Here is a 23,252-nt window from a genome sequence, read left to right as displayed (position 1 = left end):
CACTAACATTCTTCTGAAACAATAGGTGAGGGACAGGGCTTTGTTAAGGCACAGAGAAGCAAAATGGGGATCAACGGTTACCTACCATCATTCATTCATCAGTAAATGTAAACAGGACTAGCTGTGCTTTCTACAGAGTCTATTTTGTCGTTGGCCTGGTTCTTTTCAGTTAAATCTACTTTTTCCAGTAGCTACAAGAGTGTACTGTAGAGAAACATATGATAAGGAACTTCTTAGAAACAAGAAGGAAACTGGAGAAACATTAAAGTTTCATTTATTTATTTATTATAATGTGTGTGTGTGTGTGTGTGTGTGTGTGTGTGTGTGTGTGTGTGTGTGAAGGCACGTGTGCCACAGCCTGGATGTGGAGGTTAGAGAGTAACCCTAGGGTGCTGGTTGTCTTCTTTCTGCTGTGCATGAACAATAGACTCTAACTAGGGTTGAAAGGGAAGTACCTTTATCCACAGAGCCATCTCATCTCACCATCCCTTCCCCTTCCAACCATTTTAACTCAAAACCCTTTTCTGCATGTGTTGCTTCGTGTTCCTAATGTGGCAAGTGGACATAGGTGGCGGCTGTGTGTGGAGGGCAGGGATCAATGTGAGGGGTCTTCTGTAATTGCTCTCTGCCTTATTTTTTGAGACAGGGTCTTTCATTATGGCTGGAACTCATCAATTGGGCTCTATAGACTCTTTGGTCAGTGAGCTCCACCTGGGGATTTGCTGGTCTCAGTCCCCTCAGTGCTGGGATACAAACACAAAGTCCTACTCGGTTTTTACATAGGTTTTGAGGAGTCAAGCCAAGTCCTTCTGCTTGTATGGCAAGTGCTTCACACACTGAGCCATCTCCCAAGCCCCAAGAAAACATTTTTGGTTGGTCTCTCAAATACAGACAATAACATAAACCCTTAATTCAAATCACTTTTATGGAGAATAACATTAGCATTCTAAGAGATCAAGCAGAGAAGGAAATTGTAAGGATGAACAGGTCCTCAGTTTTATGACTAAATTTAGAATTGCAACAGTAAATTATTCCTCCTGGACTAGTTGACACTGTATTTCATCTTGCAATGATCCTACAAAGAGAAAAGATGCTTCCCTTCCAGGTGCAGCTCGCCCAAGCTTTGTGAGCTGGCAGGTGGTTCCTATAGCAGCTTGACCAGCCTGTGCTGTTCAGCAACAGTGAGCTGCATCAAAACTGCTCCTGTTTCTGCTTCTCCATGAGTGTCTGAACAGCTCCAAGTTTCTCACGCTCAAGGACCACAGTATGGCACTTCAGTCTGTGCTCTCTGGCCACTTTCTTGATCATTCACAATCTGGACACTCTCCTTGAAGCCATGGCCTCTTTGAAAAGTCTACCCCACTATGATAGAGGGTCTACCCGTATTCTTTCTTCCTTTATTATTTATTTTCCCTTGGTCCTAGATAGACAAAGGAGAAGCTGATACTTTGCACACACATCGTCTGGTCCACGGGAGTCTATTTGAAGCCCAGGATAAAGAATGGGTCCTTCTCTTTCAATTGTTGGCCAGCAGAGTCCCTTAGAGCCCCCAAAATTACAGGCTATAGCCACTGCTCTTGGGTACTCTGCAGAACTTGACAGTAAGACCCTATTGATAAAGGGTATCACATACTTGGAGAAATCAAGTGGGAACTGACCTAGAACCTTCATCTCTCCTGGCCGGCTTTTACAGAACTGGAAGGTGCTATGCACAGTACTGGAGAGGAAAAGACATCAATCTCACCTACATGTGAATCCTGAGAGCTACAGTAATGACTGGCCTTACAAGACATAGCCATTGGTATAATAGTGGCACAAATGTTACCAGAGCAGACAACCATTTTCACATTGGATCTGATTGATGCCCACTTCATGAAATAGAACCCATACCTGGTACTGTCAATAAAGCCAAAAACAAACAAAAAACCAAACTTATGACTAGATAGATTGTAGGCCCTAAGGGAGAATCTATTATTATTATTCTGCTCAGTGGACACACTATTAAAATGACTCCTAATGACATATACCAATGCATTTCTCAACTCTCAGCAGAGAAGTTTCTCCTTGCAGTAGATAGCAGTTAACAAAGAGATCCCCTAATGGGGCAACACATAAAAAAATAAGAGATATGATGTGTTCAGCACTATATCATATCCGTTCTTTAAAGACTCAGATACCTTCATGGTATCTGGAAATATGGGTGAAAATATTGTAACAGCCAAAGGTTGTGGATAACATCAAGGAAACAGTACTCTTAGGATATAATGGGGTAGCTGCACGGACGAACTCACAGTGGTTGTGATAACATGTACAAGACCTGTGACTGCTCAAGCCAGATAAAAATCACAGTTTGGAGGAAGGAGAGTGGGCATGGACTTCCATTAATAGCTGAGGAGCTATTATTATTTGATAGCTGCCAAAAGAGGGAGAGTTGCTCTCTCTCTCTCTCTCTCTCTCTCTCTCTCTCTCTCTCTCTCTCTCTCTCTCTCTCTCTCTCTCTCCCTCCCTCTCTCCCTCCCTCCCTCACTCTCTCTCTCCTTTTTCTTTCTTTCTTAACTGGTGTGATACTAGTAGGTCGACCACTCTCTACATTAGGCCCCACACCCAGTAGCAGGGGGAACGCAAATTGAACCAACTGTTATTTATCTTTTAAAAGAAGATAACTTGAAGCTATGTTCATAAGGAGGTGGAAGTGGATCTGGAAAGAGTTGGGGAAATACAGTAAATTTGATCAAAATACACTGTATGAAATATTTACTGAATTAATAAAACCATTATAAAGCACCTCTTTGACATCTTGTAGTGTTTAACCACTTTCTACTATGAAATTCTACTGATTTCCCTGTATGGATAACTGATGAAGCTTCTGTTTCTTGGGGTACACCTTAACTCCCTACCTCCCTTCAAGGACTTCCAGGATCCAACATCAGACTACCTCACAGTAAGGATAGCTTTTATACTTTTCCAGAAGAGTTGCTATCCTTCCTTCATACAATGGAGAGGAAATAATACATTTCAGATGTTAAAAAAGTATTCTTCAAAGTACTTAGCCCAATTCAGTCTATGAAAGGCATGATGGAATTTCTGATGACAGCAAAAATTTACCAACATTCCTATATCAAAGTCGTGATGTTTCGTTTTTTATGTGTATTTAAGTCCACTTAGAGATTTCTTAAGATAATCATGCTACATGAGAATGATTAGTTGCTCACAGCTAAATGAATTCCTACAATTAGCATCTTTGTAATAACCAAAAAAGCACCTTCAGAAGTCCAGCCTAAATGCACTCCTTGTACTGGAACCTTCCAGCGAATCACTGCTCTGAACTGTAAACGTGCTTCCTAGCTTTCATCTTCTTCCACATGTTTATAGATTCTGAATCACAAATTCATCTTATGTGCTTTTAAATTATGTAAAATATGGAGAAGCCTTGTATTTTGTTTGAAAACAAACAAAAAACAAAACAAAAAAAGAAGCAAAGAGAGAGACAGAGACAGAGAGACAGAGAGGGAGGAAGGGGGCACGGAGGGAGGGAGGGAAGGGAGGGAGGAAGAAATGAGCTCTAATTGTTCAAAATCCTCATGAAAGTTTAATCCCATTGAGCTTTAAGCTTTCAGTGTGTTGGGTAAGAAATGACATCACATTGTGCTTCTAATTTGCGAGTCACTGACAAGCTCAACAACTTCATGATTTTATTGGCCATTCTTGTTTCCTTCTGAGAAGCTCTTTTACCCATTTTTTCTGATACATAACGTCTGTTTACTTTATAAGCTTTTTATAAAGAAGTAATTCATTACCTCTCCTTACTTACATATAAATATTTTTCCTGGCTTTGTGGCTTTACTTTTTACTTTCTTGCTAGAAGTTTGGAATTCTAATATGGTTGAACTTGTCCATCTTCATTATGGTTTGGCTGACTTTGTACTGCCTATTTACAAGACTGCCCTTATCACAAAGTCACGTTCTCCCGGATCATCTGTAAAAAGGTTTAAATGTTTTGTCTTTTCCGTAAAAACTATTAAACTCCAATGGATTGACTTGGGTGACAATGGGCATAAGAACTTTAATTTTTACTATGTTTTATGAAAACTTAATGACTACTACTATGGTTTGACTCTTAAGTGTCCCTCATGGGCTCTTGTCCTGAAGGCTGCACACCCAGCTCTAGCGTCTAAAGGACATGGGTCTGATGAAGAGGGTTAAGTCACTAGAGACTGGCCTTTAAAAATTAAACCTGAAGGGGACTCTAGAGAGTCTCATCACAGGATCCCTTCACCATGCTTTCACCTGCTATGCTGGACTGAGACGCTCTCAAATCAGGTGTTTTTCTAGCAGGTATTTTGTCAGCACCATGAGAAGAGTATAAAATAAACTATAGTAAAATGAACCTTCCTTATCGTAGTAACTTATTTTGGGGGTACTTTAGTAGCATGCACAGAGCCCTACATTTGATTTCCAACACATACACGTGCAAAGACACCCTGGATTTTATCATTCACTTCACTGGCCTACAATCAATTTCTATGTATTTATAAAATTATTACTACATTGTTTTATGAGACTGTTGATCTCTCCTAAACTATTTACTGTGGATTTATAATAGCTTTGATGTATAGACACAGAGTTCCCTGCTTTCCTGTTCTTTCCTTAGGAATGTCACAGCACCTTGTCTTATCTGATTCTGATTGCTTTATCATACAAATTTAAGAAACCACTGAGCCAAGGAAAGTAACCAAAACTACAGTGACAAAGATCCTATTGGTGGTTTGCTTTGGAAAGGCTAAATCTGCTTTTTAAAAAGGGAATAGGCCGGGCGGTGGTGGCGCACGCCTTTAATCCCAGCACTCGGGAGGCAGAGGCAGGCGGATCTCTGAGTTCGAGGCCAGCCTGGTCTACAAGAGCTAGCTCCAGGACAGGCTCTAGAAACTACAGGGAAACCCTGTCTCAAAAAACCAAAAAAAAAAAAAAAAAAAAAAAAAAGAAAATAAAAAGGGAATAAAACTTATGTTCTCACATTATTATATACTCCTTCCTATTTAATCAGATCTTATCCCTTTTTCTATAATTTCCAATTTTTTAATATGAGTCTTCCAGAAGTCTGTTAGGATCATGCCAAAGTATTTTATATTTTATAGAAGTATACAGACTAACTTTTTAAATTATTTAGCTCCTATGGTTTTAATGAGGATTTAATCAGTTAAGATCTGTAACGTGCCTAAAACCTAACTAATATGTTGTCAGTACTATAAGTATTTAATGATAAAGCAAAATAAATCATGTATTCTGTTTATCTGTGTGCTTTGTCCATTTTGTAATTTTTGCCTACTTAAACTGCACTACTGAGATTTTGGTGGCATTACACAAGATGTATATTTTAACTGAGAACAGATATTTACCCTGTGGAATTGTTTTATCCACAAAGGACCTACATGCTTTCTTTTCAACTCAAATATCACAATGGATCAATAAAATACTGCGATTTCTTTGGTATTTTTATCTGCTGTAATCCCTGACACCTTTTATGGTTTCATTCTATTCCTGGGGACGGGACCCAAAGCCTTGTGACTGCAAGAACACTGCCCTATGACTGGCTAATCCCAACCTGGTATCTTGTTTGGTATTTTGTTTCTTAAATTTGAACAACTATCATTTTTACATGAAAATCCATTTTTAAAAAAACTGCTGTAAACAATACTTAAATGTATCTAGTAATCTTTCCTACGCTTAATTCTTTGACGGTTTAATAAGTGGAAACTATCTAACAACTGTGGTTCTTTAACAGTCTTTGAAGAAAAAAAAAGTTGTAATTTTCTTTCTGGTATTCTGGGTCTTGTTGGATGTAATCCAAAATGATACTTCTGTATGATTTTCTATTATGCTAACTAGTGTTGGCCACTTGGGTAATCTTCAATTTCCAAATACACAGCATAAACTTTGAATGTTTGTGATTTTATCTTTTATCTTGCTAAATTTGCTGTAACTAAATTATTATCTAAATAATCGTACTTGGATCAGTGAGATGGCTCAGTGGGAAAAGGTACTTGTCTCCAAGCCTGACAACCCAGGTTCAATCCCTGGGACCAGATGATAGAAGAAGACCAGCTCCCTAAAGGTGTCCACTGATCTCCACATATGTGCCATGCCATGTACATGTGAACACATAAATGTGTGCGCACACAAACAAGTAAGTATAATACATTTTAAAACAGCTGTGCAGAGTGGTACAAGTCTTTAACCCTAGCCCATGGGAGGCAAAGAGAAGTGGAGCTCTATGAATTTAAAACACCCTGTTCAATATAGAGAGTCCTATGTGTGTCCAACTACATACTAAGACTCTGTCTCAAGATAAATGAGCAAATGGAAAAAACAAACAAATAAATAAACAAACAAACAAATAAATAGTTCTCACATGGCATTTGTTAGCCAGTATCTAATGTGGCACAATTAAGAATAATATGGCTTTTAGATCTAACTTAAACTCCTTAATAAGAAGTTTTGTCAATTAAGAATTCTTATGCAGAAAAGATTCCAGACTTATATAATGTCATGGTTTACTTATGTTGAAATCAACAGTAGGTTTTTCCCTTTTAGTCACATGTATATTTTTAAAATCAGATATATCATACCGTAACAATCAATATTAATAGATTATAAACCTTAAAAAAGAACAGCACAGACATCTCAAATGTCACAGAGAAGCGAAAGTTGAAATTAAGATAAAGACACTCTCCATTGCCCCTTCCATCAGCACTTAGGTCACTGCTCAGCTGACAAAACAGACGACGGCCCTTTCTTAGCAGAGACTTACACACTGTAGCTGACAACGGCAGGGACTTTGGAAAACGCAAACTAACAGGGACTGGACATGAAATGGGCAGTAATAGATTGAAGGATCAAACAACATGGTATAGACAGTCTAGGGGTGGGCGGAATCTACGCCGAGGCACAAAGGAAGTGAAGGGGTGAAGCCTGCAGGGATGGGGACAGGGGACAGTTCCAGCAGAAGGAAAGCCCAGTGACTTTTGAGAAGGAGCAATGAAGGTGCAGGAAACAATGCTGGAAGTAGTAGATGTCAATTCTCAGAGGATGCTGGATTTTCAAATTAAATTGGACACTCTCAAACTTTGAGTAGAGAAGAAAAGAATCACTATCAAGGATACTAAGCTAAAACTGCCTACAATAGTGATAAAAGTAGGAAGGCTTTGCCAAATATATGAATGAGAAAATAAGGCAGTCAATTACACGCAATGAGAATAAAGGTGGTATAAAAAAAAAAAACAAAACCTGATGAATTCTGGATATATTTCTAAGGTTCAGTTTAGAAGACTTCCTGATGTAATTGGTTATAAAGAAAAATTCACTATGAATTGAAGAAAATGAAGAAACAAACAAACAAAAGGAAATGCAGCTGTTCCTTCTGGATTGAGAATTTCTCTCCTGGGGGAGAAGGAAGCCTAAGGATGCTGCAGGAACACTGCACAGGGGACTCCACAAATCAGTGTCATCCCGGCTGAGGAAGAACTTTTTGTTAAAGAAGTCACTCATGCTCCTGGAAGTACCCCTCACTCACACTGCTATTAGCAACCCCTAAAACCCACTGCTTGGAATTATTTCTTTGTTCTTTCAATGCCTAATCTTCAGTGAATAGATGTGCTTTTATATTCCCCTAAGAAAAATCATGTAACATCATTGATGGGGACAGATAAACTCATAAAGTAGAAGGGGTTTGCATGGAGAAAAAATCAGGAATGTTTATTATAATTGATATTTAAGGATGTATAACTTCTAGTTTTCATATGTTAAATGAGGGGTGCTGCTTTTAGAAATTTCCTTTTGCAGATACACTGTGAATCCTGATCAAATCACGGCTATAATCCAAACCTTGTAACAAGAAGCTGTATGTATTTTTTAGTTTACAGAAGTCCAAAGTTAAGTGGCTTTGAATGTTGAGATATATTTTGGATATTTAAAAGAAACTAAATTTATACTATGTTTTATGCTGTGATAGTGATAAATTAAGATCCTGGGGATAAGAAAGGAAAGGTTATGGTTTAATGGTAATGTATTGGTGTGTCAAATTCATAAGGGATCAATTGTCCTAGTTATTTTTTGGTCAATTTGACACAAGTTAGAGTTCTTTGGGAGAAGAAACTTCAGCAGAAAAAAATAATGCACGCATCACATTGCCTGTAGAGAAATCTCTAGGGTATTCTCCTTACTAATTACTGACGTGAGAGGAGCAGCTCACCAGGAAGAGCACTACTCCTGGGCAGGGGCCCTGGACTGCATAATAAAGCAGGCTGAGCAAATCATAGGGAGCAAGCCAGAAAGCAACGTTCCTCTGTGATCTCTGCCTCAGTTCCTGCCTCTTGTTACTGCTTTGAAGTTCTGCCCTGACCTCTATAAAAATGGACTAAAATAATAATGACCTAAAAGCTAAATAAATCCTTTCCTCCCTAAAGGTTTTTAATTTCACACACACACACACACACACACACACACACACACACACACAAATATATATAAATGCATGTATATACACATCTCTAGTTATTATAGATAGTTAATATAACTCTCTCTATATATACATGTATATGTATGCATGTATTTTTGTTAACTAGGGATAGAGTTTCTAGCCCAGGCTGACCTTGAGCTTCATATCAACCAAGTCTGATCTTGAACTTCTTATCCCTTTCCTCCACCTCTGGAACACTGGGATCACAGGCTTGTGACACATACCTACTTTATAAGGTGCTGGGGATTGAACCTGAGGGATTCATGCATGATAATCAAGTACTTTACCATCTGAGACACCTCGGACAATGTGATCATATTTGTTAAGGAGCTATTTCCTATCCTTATCTTACAAATATATCTAGAAACAATAACACCTAGAATTTTGAAAGAACTTTCTCTCAGGTTGTCTATCAAAATGTTTTATGTACACTGGTTACTTCATCCTTGCAATAACTCTGAAAAATAGGTGTATTATATTTCCTTGATGGAGGAGTGTCTATGTGTTACTTTCATTACTAATAAAGAAAACTGCCTTGGCCCTTTAAGAGAACAGAAAATTAGGTAGGCGGAGTAGACAGAACAGAATTGTGGGAACAAGGAAGCAGAGTTGGGGAGACGCTTCAGGCATTCGCCATAGTGAGTCTCCATGCTTCTCCTCTCCGAGATGGACGCAGGTTAAGATCTCTCCTGGTAAGCCACACCTCGTGGTGCTACACAGACTAAATATGGGTTAAGGAAGATGTGAGAATTAGCCAATAAGAGGCTGAAACTATGGGCCAGGCAGTGTTTAAAAGAATACAGTTTCCATGTAATTATTTCGGGTGTAAAGCTAGCTGGCGGCCGGGTGGCGGGTGGCGGGATGCAGCCCGCCGTTCCTTCTACATTTCCTAGTTAAGGAAACTAACCCAGAAAAAACTTAAGGTCATACAGCTACTAAGTGATTAGGAAAAGGTTCAAACCAAAGCAATTTGGTTTCAGAATAATTAATGTATAATAAAAATGGCTGAATTATCTAACGAATTAGCTCAAGTGGTAGTATAAGTGTCATTTATCCATCCTGATTAGTTTCCATTATCTCTTCTCTTTGAAAATCTAACAAAAACGTATAATCTTTACATTAAGATAATTTAATGATCAGAAGAAGTACCATAAAACACTCAATTTAAAATAACTATAAAAGATTCCGTATTTTATTGAGTTTTTCTAATCTGGCTATATACCAAAATTATCTATGATGACTTTAAAACTAACACAGGCAGCCAGAAGTGGGTTACTCTCCAATAATCCCCAAACTCAGAAGTTAACAGGACAGACTGTAAATATGAGACTAGCTTGGGAAATAGGATAAGACCCATATTTAAAACACCCAGAAGAAAACAACACAGATACCCAATCTCACTCTTCACTCTATGAGCAAGAGAAACTCCAGAAGACCCAAGAACTCCATTGTTAAAAGACCCTAGTTGTGACTTGAGCGCAGTGCCAGAGGGAAGAAAACCCATTGCTTACATTCAGACTAATGGCAATTAGAGCGACATCCAAAATTAGAGAAGGGAGGGAGGTGTTCAAAATAAGGGAAGAGAAGACCTGGTAAGAGACATGGACTGCAGAGATACACTGCAGCATGCCTTAAAACCCAGAGTTAAGGCGGGGAGGGGGGGATAAATATGTGATCTCTATGGCCAGAACAGTAGCCCAATAACACAAGCTAATGATTGAATAGTGAGAATATCCATCTTATGCCACTGTCTATCTTTGGGGATACGTCTGTGCCTTTTTGGGACTATTGCTAATCTTTTTGTAACTTGCAAGAATCACTATTGACTTTGGCCTACTCTTGCTGATACAGTATTTGAGAAGAATGATTGCATGTGTAGCAGTGAGAGAATGCTTGTGCAGTCTCCAGCACCACAAACGTGTGTGCACGTGCATGTGCACACGTGCGCGTGCACACGCACGCATACACACACACACACACACACACACACACACACACACACACACACAAACACGGGTCAGGGAATTATTTGAGATCTGGCTTAGAATTCTTCTAATTTAAATATGTAATAACATTTAGGAAAGAGATGCATTATAAAATCAATCTTAATCCATATTAATACATTGATTTAATATACTCTTCAGGATTAGACAGAACAGGGAGTATCTGGAGGATTATTTTCACAAAGGAGACTATAACAAAACAAATCAAGCATATGCAGCACCAGGGCAATATAAAATTCTGGATACAGATTCATAAACTAAAACCATTCCTTTGCTAGCTAGCATCTAAGTTTTCACTTGGTAGTACTCTAGTTCATCAAGAGGGATATAGTTCTATATGGTTTTTAAAAGTTATGGTAACTGAAAAACAATTATTTTAACCTCTCCACCCAGATAGGTCCTGCACATCCTTCTCTAGGGCCTATCTAGGTGAGTATGCATGACCCTCCCCTTTGAAAACCCCCCTAACTCAACAGATCTAGCTCATGGCCCACATCCAGTGCTGTAGCCTATTGCACCCATCCCTGCCTGCTCCACATCCAATCTCTAGGCTTCCACCAATACAACCCTGCCCGTCTACAACCATCCTCCTCCCCACCACACCCAACCTCTCTACTTGGCCCAATATACCCTTACACTTCAAACTTAAATCAGGATGCACATTCTGCACGCCAGCCCAAGCCCTTGTGTCCATCCAAATTCATTCATCTAAGTCATTTACACACTCTAGACCCATCCTCCAGCAACCCTTTCTTCTGCCTCAACCTGCTTTGTGCATATCGGACACAGAATTAACAAAAAAGTCCATATGTCCAACTCTTATCACAAAAATACAAACCATATGAAATGTCAAGTGTCTTTCCTCCAAAACCTACCAGTCATGTAGAAACAAATGTTAGTTAATGAAAATAACCTAGATAAACTCCAAAACATACCATTTAAAAGAACAACCATAAACTTAAAAGAATCCAATATGTTAAAAGAAGGCACAAAAAAACAATTCAATAAAAGAGAAAGGAAATTAAGGAAAATAAATAAATGAGTGATGCCAAAGAAAACACAAACATGAGGTTGATGGAAATGGCAAACACAATCTAGAACTTAAAAAGAAAATTCAATAAAGAGATACAAACATTAGAGAGGACTCAAGATGAAATGAATATGGAATGAGAATTCCTATAACTCAACTAGAAAACCCAACGAAAAGCCTTAGGAGTAGAAAGAACCAGACAGATGACAGAATATCAGGTCTACAAGATAAAGTATAGGACCTAGATAAAATAAGGAAAAATATGAAAAAAGGAAAAAATAAAGGAAAGAAACATACAGAAAATGTAGGGCATCATGAAAAGACAAAACCTCCAAATAGGTAGGCATAGAAGAGGGAGAATCCCAAATTAATGGCATAGATTAGATTGTCAACAAAGTTATAAATTTCCACAACCCAAGGAAAGATGCCCTCTTTTGAGTTGTTGGCCAAGTTTTTCCAAAACACTCCCGACACGTTACAGGCTATTGCTATTGCACTTGGTTGTCCTCTAGAGGTAAAGGCAAGTCCCTATTATCAAAGACAATGCACTTCAGAAAATGGGCCTGGAGGCCCTGAGCTGGTACTGACCTGAAAACCTTCTCCCTAAGGACTAGTTTTCATTATAAAAATGAAAACTGCATTATAGATTCCAAAGAAGCGAAGCAACCAACAGTCCTACCCAGGTGTGATAACTATGAATCACACACAATGAAGACTAGCATGGCATGATAACCCCAAGGGTGCAGTAGTGGCATACATATCCTAGTAGCAACCAATAGCTCTCTAATTGGATATAAGAGCTGCTCAATATGAGGGAAATCATGGCAGGTACTAGAAAGCTAGTCAACTAACTGGGGCTAGTGAAGTCAGGAATTTTGGAAGAGAACATACAACTGTCACTATACTAAACAAGCACAATGCCTAACTACAATCTAAATATTTGTCCTCATTCACAGATAAGCAGATAAGGGTAGTCCTTACCCCTTAAACAGTAACAAAAACCCTCTCTGCAGTTGTCAGAGACTATTACAGAAACTCATAACCAGCCAAAATGCAGAAATATAGAGCCCACTCCCAAAGGATACATCTACACTGGGGATTATTGTGGAAGAGGGGGCAGAAAGACTGTAAGAGCCAGAGGAACAGGGACTTTGAAGTGAGACTGTGTCTCCTAGGAATGTTAGAAGCTACACCCATTAAGTCTCTCCCACAGGACTACCTAAATACATACTCAACAAGGTCAAAAACAACAGGCATGCTAATGTGGACTGAAGAAATCCCAGATAGACTCAACAATACACAAAGAACTATAGGCAACTAAGGAATGAAATTAAGGAAAGCTGAGAGGAAGAGCCCACCAATTGATTATCTAAAACCAAGTGGTCAGCCCTGAAAACATGCATACAAGTAACATTATATAGACTAAACAAGTTATATTTAGGGATATATTTGTGTGTGTACGTATATATGTATATATATGCATATAGCAACAATTAGTAACCAAATGTAGAGAAAAAAATGACTTTTCCTAATCTAAGTTTTCACAGCAAAAATAAAAGCCATTTTTAAGGTACATAGATGTGTGTAGGTTTTATATGTTTCTGTATTTTATCAGTGCCAGCATATCCCTAAGTGAGATTTAAGATGTTCACATCTTTAGGCAGCCTGGTATTCACTGAACGCCCTCAATTTTTGCACCAGCACATCTAAGTTTTGCTTATTTGTAACTGAGAAAAGCTGTGTGAAATGGAAAAAAGACACCAAATTAGAGTTTGAACACAGGTGTTCTAGTCTGTTCGACATTTTAGTGTTGAAAAATTAACCCCCTATGGGAGGGAGGAAGAAGTAATTCCTCTCTCAGATATTATACATTATCATACAAAAAGCCCAGTGCCAGGTATGGGTCAGTGGTATCCTACAGACCCCTCCCCCAAATAGGCTATTACTATTTTTTTTCTAGGTTATCTTCCATAATCTGATGGGAAGACTCTATAACTGACAACACAAACTCAAATCATAAAACAGAGAATCAAGATGGCATTCCCCTGAAAACTCTATGCATGCTACTGGGAAGAAAAGAAGCCAAAAGCATTATCCAGCGGAGAGCTCTGCGAGCTATAATAACAACTGGTCTGGCAAGATGTGCCTATTGGTGCAATTGTAGCACAGATGTTATGGGCGTAACTAACTGCTTTCTGGTTAGATGTTAGTCCTAATCCACAAGACAGAATTCATATCTGGTACTATTAAGTGGGCCAAGAAACAGTGATTGGGTAGGTCAGAAGCCCTAGGGAGGAACCCATTCCTATTTTTTGTTGTTGTTGTTTAATAGATGTAATATTAAAATGTTCCATAAAAGCTTGTCTTATACCCATATATTAGTGTGGAAATCAACCCTCATAAGAAAAGCTTTTTTCTACAGTAGATGATGAATACAGAGACACACAATTGATCAACATGCAGAGACTAAGAGACTGCAGTGCCCAGCATTAAATGGGAGACCTACATGACATCCCTCCTTGGAAGATTTAGGGACCATAGGGGAAGGAGCATCAGAGAGATGATGAGTACAAGGGAGTAGAGGGACGCTGTGAACAGTGTTTACTGGACATGACAGGGCCAATGCACAAATGAATTTAGAGACACTTCACATACAAGACACATACAAAATCAAGCCAGTCCAACCTTAGCGAGGATGGGGAGGGGTTCCCAAAGCTCCACCACCCCTAGCTGAGGAGTTATTAGCAACTGATGGCTGTTGGGGGAGGTGCCCTTGAGAGGTTGCCCTTGTTTCAGGAGATGGTCCTACATCTATGTACTTGAAAGGATAACAGATTAAAGCAGCACACGCACAGTGTGGAGCGAGACACCTGGCAAATGGGAAGCACTCAGAATCCATCAGTAGGTAATGTGCTTCATACCATGTCAGTTGAGAATGAAAAATGCCTACCTTAAAGTATACCAAGAAATATTTATGGTGTTGGAATTAATCATTGCTGTTATTATAAAAAGGGAAACTAGAGTACAGCAAGACCAAAATACAATGCAGTAGAATCTGGGAAAGCCACCCACCCCTGCTCCCAGGACTGAGGACTCACCCCTGCAAAGTGCTGAGGATATTAGCAGTTCCCATGTCTTAGTCCCTCTGCAGGGTTTGCACCGAGGAAAGCAGCCTATGTCATATCCTCTTCTCGGAGCACCTATGGTTCAATGACTAAGTGGCATAAGTTACTAAAGTTGAGCCCTGTGCCATAGTAGAAGGAAGTCTAAAGGGTCACCCAGTCCCAGGGTTTTCTAAGATCAGCAAAGGCTTTCTTTGCAACTGAAGCTTGGCTCGATGTCTCCCCTAGTCTATTCTCCTTCTTTCCCTCCCTTCAAGCTATTGATCTTGGGAATAGTCCTGGTCACAAATCAACTTTTGAGTCTGCAGCCTAGGGAAATGACTTATGACACCTGCCCAAAGTAAAGAATCCAATGAGAGATCAAAACGATTTACTACAGATGTGCCAGCATAATTCTACAATTACAAAATGAACAGAGGAGACCAAAAACAAATGGAGCAAAAACTCTACAAGGTAATACCATAAATAATATTCTAAAATAGTCTAAAGCCTCAATTGTGAATTAGAGGAGGAGGAAGAGAAGAGGAAGAAGAGGAGGAGAGAAGAAGAAAGAGAATGAGGAGAAGATGGAGGAGGAGGAAGAAGAAGGTTCTCCACTGAATTCATTTAATATAAAACAAGAGGGAATTCACCATCACAAGGAGAGGAGAGTAGGAGAGGATGGAGGTGAGCTTTCAAGGATGCCTGGAAGCAGACTCATTGGGTCAAAGACGACATTATAGTGAAACCAGGTCCCCTCACTTATTCTATAGAGTATACTGCAACCAAGAAGGAACTAAATTGCTCAGGGGTATAAGGTAACAGTGTAACCTAATCTAGGCCTCTTAATAATTTTAGAGTTTTTCAATGTTATTTTAATAAATATATAAGGTGTAAGGTCAAGATATGAGTTCTCATGCATACTGTTGTCACTGCCATTAAATACTCCAATTGTCTCAAAAACTAAGACAAAATACAATGTTTCTTCTCTAAGTTGCATTGGTTATGGTGTTTTATTACAGCAAAAGAAAATAATTAATAAAATTAGCAATTAAAGTTCATCAAACATTTCATCTTAATGGCTTTATCTTATAATAATAATACTTATTACTCATTCAATAAGAGACCAAATAGAATAGATATTTAATGGTAGCGATGCATTCTAAATGCCAATATAACAAAAAAGCAACAGATAATAGGAAGATAGCATTAAGTAGATTAATATTATGCATGCCTGACTGAAAGGAGCTAAACAAGATACAGGACATTTAGACAGACATCTGTTTCCAAACAGTAGAACGAGACTTAAAATGACAAATTTAATTAAGATCTCCAATTTGAAAAATATAGGTCTCAAAATCATTTGTTATTGTAGGCTAGTCCATCCCCCCAATGAACACAAGATCTTTGGACAAAATATAGGGTTATGCTGTAGAAGATAAAAGCAAGTCTATGATTACTTTTATAATATTACATATCTGGGTTGGGAAGATAGCTCAGTTTGTAAATTGCTTGCTTTGAAAGCCTGAGGACCTGCTAAGGCTCCAGAATATGCATTCAAAAGAGCCAGACATGAAGATATGTGCTTATAATCCCAGTTCTGGTGAGGTACAGATGAACAGCTATCTGTGGCTCACTGGCACCAGCCCAGACTACCTGTTGAGTTCCAGGCCAGTGAAAGCCTTATCTCAAAAAATATTTAAATGCAGATATTCCCTGAGAAATGATACTCAACAATGTCTTCTAGATTTTATATGTATGCACATACATATGTACATTGATCCACATATATGTACACCCACATGAAAGCACACACACAAATACTGCTAATTTAAAATAATATAAGGTGAGTCTAATTTTTAAAAAAAATTAGGAAAAGCATTTTAAGAGTTAGTTCTAGCCAGTACTACATGATTTAATCTGACATAATGCTTCTTGCTAGAAAACTCTGAAAATCTATCATTTTCTGTTAATGCAATATTTATAATTACAAATGGCTAAAGAAACAGAATCTTCGTCTCTTCCCATATCCAAAGTTCTCAGAGTAACCCTGGTCCTAAAACACTTAGACTGTTAAAACGTCTAGGTGACTTTTATTTGGCATCCTAGGGTCAGAGAAGGATGGACCCTGGAAATGTCCATACAGCAGCATACTCCAGTCCATGGTTTCCTTCAAGCTGTAAAGATACATTGAGACCCACATATATATGGGTCTAGAATCTCTGCTCTAGAGAGCCCTGACTAACGCAGATGGCAGTACTAGAGCAAACAGAAATATGAAGATTTTGTTTTTTAGTATCTGGAACAAACTTTCTAATATGCTATCAGCTACAGTTACTGAAGCTCTCCTAGAAGCATGTAGAGCACTAAAACTTCATGGTGTGAACTGTTTAAAGAACTTATCAAGATAAATATACCTGATTATCCTGATTTACCTATTGTGAAGAGCAAGAAATTTAGTGACTTTATACATAACACTTTTTTTTTTTTTTTTTTTTTTTTTTGGTTTTTCGAGACAGGGTTTCTCTGTAGCTTTAGAGCCTGTCCTGGAGCTAGCTCTTGTAGACCAGGCTGGTCTCGAACTCACAGAGATCCGCCTGCCTCTGCCTCCCGAGTGCTGGGATTAAAGGCGTGCGCCACCACCACCCGGCTACATAACACTTTTTGACAATTTGTTGAAAAATATGGAAAATAATAATGCCAACTGGTTGCTTCTAGCATCTCTCAAAAGAATGAGCTCAGCAAATAAGGGAAACACTCTTCCACTGCTGGTAGGAGTGCAAACGTGTACAGTCACTTTGGAAATCAGTATGGTAGTGTCTCAGAAAATTGGGAATCAATTTACCTCAATACCCAGCATTACCACTCTTGGCCGTATACCCAAAGGATGCTCAATCATACCACAAGGACACTTGCTCAATTATTTTCATAGCAGCAATATTCGTAATAGCCAGAACCTGGAAACAACCTAGATGCACCTCAACTGAAGACTGGATAGAGAAAATATGATATATTTACATAATAAAGTATTACTCCACTGTAAAAAAAAAAAAAAAAAAACAAAGACATCATGAAATTTGCAGGAAAATGGATGAACTAGGAAAAAACATACTGAGTGAGGTATCCCAGACCCAGACAGAGAAACACAGTCTGTACTCTAAGTGGATACTAGATATAAAGCACAGGATAACCATGCGACAATCCACAGTCCCAGAGAAGCCAGGTACTAAGAGGACCCTTAGAGAGATGCATAGCTCACCCTGGAAAGGGAAAATAGATGAGATTTCCTGGGTAAATTGGGGGCGCTAGAGGGGAGGGGATGGAAGATGAAAAAAATGAGGAAACTGGATGGTCAAGTTGGGGAAAGGATGGAGTAGGAGAGCAATGAAAGAGATATCTTGATCGACAGAGCCATTATGGGGTTAGGAAGAAACCTGGCATTAGGGAAATTCCCCAGGTATCCACACGGATGACCCCAGCTAAGACTCCTAGCAATAGTGGAGAGGGTGCCTGAACTGGCCTTCTCCTGTAGTCAGATTGGTGGCTACCTCTAATTGTCACAATAGAACCTTCATCCAGTAATTGATGGAAGCAGATGCAGAGATTCACAGCTAAGCAGTGGGCCAAGCTCCTAGAGTCCAGTCAAAGAGAGGAAGGAGGGATTATATGAGCAAGGGGGGGGTCAAGATCATGATGGGGAAACCCACAGAGACAGCTGTGGTCCATATGAGAGCTAATGGATTCTAGACTGACAGCTGGGGAGCCTGAATGGGACTGAACTAGGCAACTAGGCCCTCTACATGTGGGTGACAGTTATGTGGCTTGGCCTATTTGTGGGGCCTCTGGTAGTGCTGTGAGGACCTATTTCTGATGCATGAGCTGGCTTTTCGGAGCCCAGTCCCTATGGTGGGATGGCTTGATCAGCCTTGATGTAGGGGAGCGGGGTGGGGGGGAGGGAGAAGGGAGGAGCTTGGTCCTACCAGAACTTGATGTGCCAGGTTTCATTAACTCCCCTTTCTGAGGGGTGGCTGGAGGGTGGGGGGAGAAGGTAAGGGAAGCTGGAGGAGGGGAGGGAAAGGGAACTATGGTTAGTATGTAAAATGAAAAAAAAAAATGAGCTCCACAATAAAATCAACCACGGCTAGCACCACAGGATATATGGACAAAGGAAAGGAATGAACTCAGTGACACAAATGACAGGCTCCGGACATGCAGTCTAAAGGTTTCTAAGAATCTTCTCTTGGCAGTCACAGAGCTCAGGTGACTAGGAGAAGACCAGGGTCCGGGTTACTGGTGATTCTGCCTTCTGTGCAGGCAATACTCGGAGTAGAGAACTGCAGAATTAAAACTCCATTCTGGAAAAGCTACATTAAAGGCAGAAGTGAAAGGCCATGGTTGGAATAGCCAGTTCAGAGCATGCAAGCCATTCTAATAAATTTCTTTTTAATATATATTTTAACATATATTAATAAATCAAGTCTTTCTTTAAGTTCTGTTCCTCTAAAGAACCCTGCCTAATAGAAACATCTTTTAAAATTCCTTCTTAAATCATCAAAGCTTCTTTGGGAAAAAAAATGTCCATTTCTAGACCTCCCTTTCTCCATACTGTTCCTCTTTCCTAGTTAGAGTCCTACAGCTTGCAACTGGTTTATTACATTTAAAGTAAGATGTGTGGAAGCAGATGCATGAATCCAAGAATTGTGTACTGACAAATCACAGGTGGAAAAGCAACACTGCATAGCAGTAGAAATCTTGAAATTCTGAATAATGAGCTATAAATTAATCCATAAAGCAACTAACCAACGGGTTAGATGAAATCAATCGGCAATCCACTAGTTCACGATGTGTCTGCACTGAGGTACACATTCAGGATGTGGGGAAATGGTCAACACAAAGGGTTAGGAATGAGGAGTTATAAAACATGTTGGACATAATTAGTCTCTTCTAGGCATGTAACCATGACAGCATGTTAAGAAATCCTAAGGGAAGATTTTAAAAGATGGATATCTTGTTTTGGTTTGGTGTTTTGAGATAGGTTTTCTGTACAGAGACCAGGCTGTGTACAAGAATGATTCCATAGTACAGTCAAGCCTTTAACTTAAGAGCCTATTGCCTCTGCCAGTCCAGAGCAAATACTTTTAAGACATAAACAGTTAAAAAAAATCATAATCATTTATAAACACTAAGTTTACCAATGATCTCCTATTCAAAAGCTGGGAGGCCCCAACAGGAGAAAACAGGTCTGTGTAACGGTTTATGAATGAAAAGCAGGGCCCTCTAAGAACAACGTACTCAATATAGAAAGAAAGCCAAGCAGGCTAGAACCGGGGAGCAGGGTGGAAGTATGCCATGCTTTGCAGAGAGGAAACGCAGTAGATCCAGGTGGAGAATAGAAAAGGCATGAGGATCCAGATTACAAGAAGCTTGATTTCAGGCTACTTTCTTCTTGATTTCTCACTACTTTCTGGCTGAGCCACCATGAAGAAGTCTTAGTTCTATTTAGAAGATCAGAGGAGGGTCGTAGGAAAAAAGAAGCTTTTCTTTTTCTTAAGTGATACGACTGTTACACGGTGCACGCTCATCATACAGCCCTCTTCTTCTGGGACCACACGATGGCCAACACACGAGCTCCAGAAACAATGAGCAGTGCTGAAATAAGAAATACTATTTGCTGAGGTATGAGTTCACCGGGCTAACAAAGCCTGCCTGCATGTCCCTACCTTTGAGAAACAGAGGGGACAGAGGTGTCAAGTTACAGGATTAATTATGAGGACTAAGTTAATGAATATAAAAAAAAAAAAACAACTTAAAAAGTACCAATGAGTTGCTTTATTGGGGATGGTATGGTTTCTCTCTAATCTCAGTGTCAATAGGAGTCGAGAAGTTATCAGCAGTCAGTATTTGTTTGTTGAATTAGAAATCTTGAAGAAAGGTGCAGAGCTGTAGCTAAGTCTATAGACCAGGTTCACAAAACAGCAAGAATGTGGCATTTCAGTGGTATAGCAAAAGTAGGAAGCAAAGGTCCAGTGAAGCTCTCCACTGTGGTGATTATCAAAATACCATCTATCTTCTTCCTCTGCATAAAGGTCAAACTCCCATAGTGTTTAATCTTGTGGAGGCTGGGGAGATGGCTCAGTGGTTAAGAGCACTGCTGCTCTACCAGAGGAACTGAGTTCGGTTCCCAGCATCCACATCAGGGCCTCACAGCTGCTCCAGGGGACCCAATACTCTTTCTTGCTTCAACAGGAACTTCTCTCTCTCTCTCTCTCTCTCTCTCTCTCTCTCTCTCTCTCTCTCGCTCGCTCTCTCTCTCTCGCGCTCTCTCTCTCTCTCCCTCTCCCCCCTCTCTCTCTCCCTCCCTCTCTCTCTCTCCCTCTCTCTCTCTCTCTCTCTCTCTCTCTCTCTCACTCACACACACACACATATATACACATACATGCACAAATACACATATATACATGAATTAAAAATAAATGAACAGGGCTGGAGAGATGGTTCAGTGGTTAAGAGTGTTTGCTACTCCATCAGAGGAACTGAGTTTGGTTCCCAGTCCCTATACCAGGTAGTTCACCCACCACCTTTACCACCTCCAGGGGTATCTGATGCCTCCTGTCTCCACAGGCACTGCCACCCTAAGAACATATAATGTGATCAGTAGGAGTATATGTTTGCCTGAATTTATAAGGGTTTGATGACAAGCTCTTTAGTCCCAGCAGATCTTTGTAAGTTCCAGGTTAGCCAGGGTTACATAGTAAGACCTTATTTCAATAAGTACGATAAATAAAAAGACGTCCCAGCTCATTAAAACTGCTTTTTTGACAAGGTAAGAATACTCTGGTCTTATCTGAAGGACTTCCAACATCAAAAACCAAAGTGCAAAACACCTTAGAGCATTCATTGTTGCCCCAGCACTCAGGTGCAGGCAGCTGTACAATGCAAGACCCATGAGAGCTAACTCCAATATTGACTTAGTTTTAAACTGTTACTGGATTTTTTTTTTTAATTATAGAGGTCATTCATATTTTTTCCAGTCTGTATTCTACCCCATCTCCAACTTTTCAATTCTATCCTATGCACGTGCCATTGTTTTTCAGAAATTATTGAGACTAGCTTTTGTGAACCGGGAAGCTTGGTAAGAGCTGTGTCTGATAACGCTGATCTACTGCTTAGAAGTGCATTGGCATCTAGAGGCTAGGATGGTGCAGACCCAGAGGCTGGTTATCTTATTTTGAGCTAGCTTCAGCTTCCTCAACAGCCATTCCTAGCCCACCTCAGTGTCAGACCAAACACACTGTGACTAAGGACGGTTCTCAACCTTCCTAATGTTGTGACCCTATAATACAGTTTTTCAAGTTGCAGTGACCCCAAACCACAAAATTATTTCTGTGGCCATTTCTTAACTGTATTTTTGTTGCTGCTGTTACTGTTAATGTAAATATTTTTTTGGGCAGAGGTTTTTGCCAGAGGGATGGAGACCCACATGTTGAGAACCACTGAACTAAGAGATTAAAAACCTTTTGGAGTGTATTAACTGACCAGATCACTAGCTTCCATTTACCCCAAGCTAAGGCTTCATCAGACAGCCTCTGAGGACTTCACAACTTAACTGCTGATTTTGCCAACAATTGCCTTAACTTAGTACTTTTTTTCATTCTGTTACTGAAAAACTTCATGAAACCACTTCCATAGAAGAACTCGGGACCTGTGGTAACCTAGGTCCGTGTTCTCTAGGCCAGGATCACTCAAATCTGGCTACAGAAAAACTACTCCCTTTGAGTGGGTGCTGTAGTATATGCGTGTGCATGTGTGTGTATGTGTGTGCATGAGCGTGGGCATGTGTGCTCGCACACATTTTCATAAATTTTGGAGAAGACTCTTGATCAAAACTTCAAGAACACAAATCTCCCGTTCTTTAGAGAAGCACTGACAACGTGAAGTTTTAACTTCACACTCAAATCAGGCAGCGATAACTAAAGAGCAACGGACCCAAAGGGGTGGCGTCTCCTCGCTCCACTTACTGTTACAGATTAGCTAAAAACGCAAGATGCATTCAATATTCTGACGTTCTGTGGGCAAAGAGTCTAATAAATCAAGTTGATTGGCATCAGAAATCTGAAAACTCACAAGTATGTCTGGCCAGTGAGTAGTTGGAGCCCCCGCTAGTCAAACCAAACCCTTCAGGAATCTGACTGGAGCTCCGAGGTCTGGTCAGCAGTTTTGGTGGCTCAATTTCAGCTCCGAACTCCGCTCCGATCACTCCCAGGAGGACGATAGCAGTGGCCTGCTTCCTTCTTTCTTCATAAGATGTGGAAATTTTTTTCATTTGTGGGACACTTGATAAGCAACCTGAAAACCAAATATAGGAGTGCAAATTAAAAGAATATTGAAACAAAAAGTATGTGTGGTCAGAAGAACATTCAAGATTATGCACTTCAGAAAGAATAGTTATTTTCAGAAAACGGCACTGGGGCACCAGGTGGGGCAATAAAACATATGTCACCAAACTAAGAGATGGAAACACCTTGCTAATAGCCCTAACTCTTTAGAGGTTTATTCCTTAAAATATACCTAGAAAGTTTTTGTTATTTCCCCTTTTCCTGCCC

General features: G+C 39.7%; 1 protein-coding gene across 1 annotated transcript in view; it reads right to left on the bottom strand.

The window, feature by feature from the left end:
• Wdr7 (WD repeat domain 7) overlaps positions 1-23,252 on the bottom strand; it is a 279,897-nt gene that overhangs the window by 99,121 nt on the left and 157,524 nt on the right. The window contains exon 20 of the mRNA XM_038330658.2: positions 22,774-22,995. Coding sequence (XP_038186586.1) covers positions 22,774-22,995 — 222 coding nt within the window. The remainder of the gene's footprint in view (positions 1-22,773; positions 22,996-23,252) is intronic.

The sequence above is a fragment of the Arvicola amphibius genome, chromosome 5 (genome assembly GCF_903992535.2).
Source record: "Arvicola amphibius chromosome 5, mArvAmp1.2, whole genome shotgun sequence".
Lineage (NCBI taxonomy): Eukaryota > Metazoa > Chordata > Mammalia > Rodentia > Cricetidae > Arvicola > Arvicola amphibius.
The sequence above is the reverse complement of the archived record's forward strand: the minus strand, read 5'-3'. Positions and strand labels throughout refer to the sequence as shown.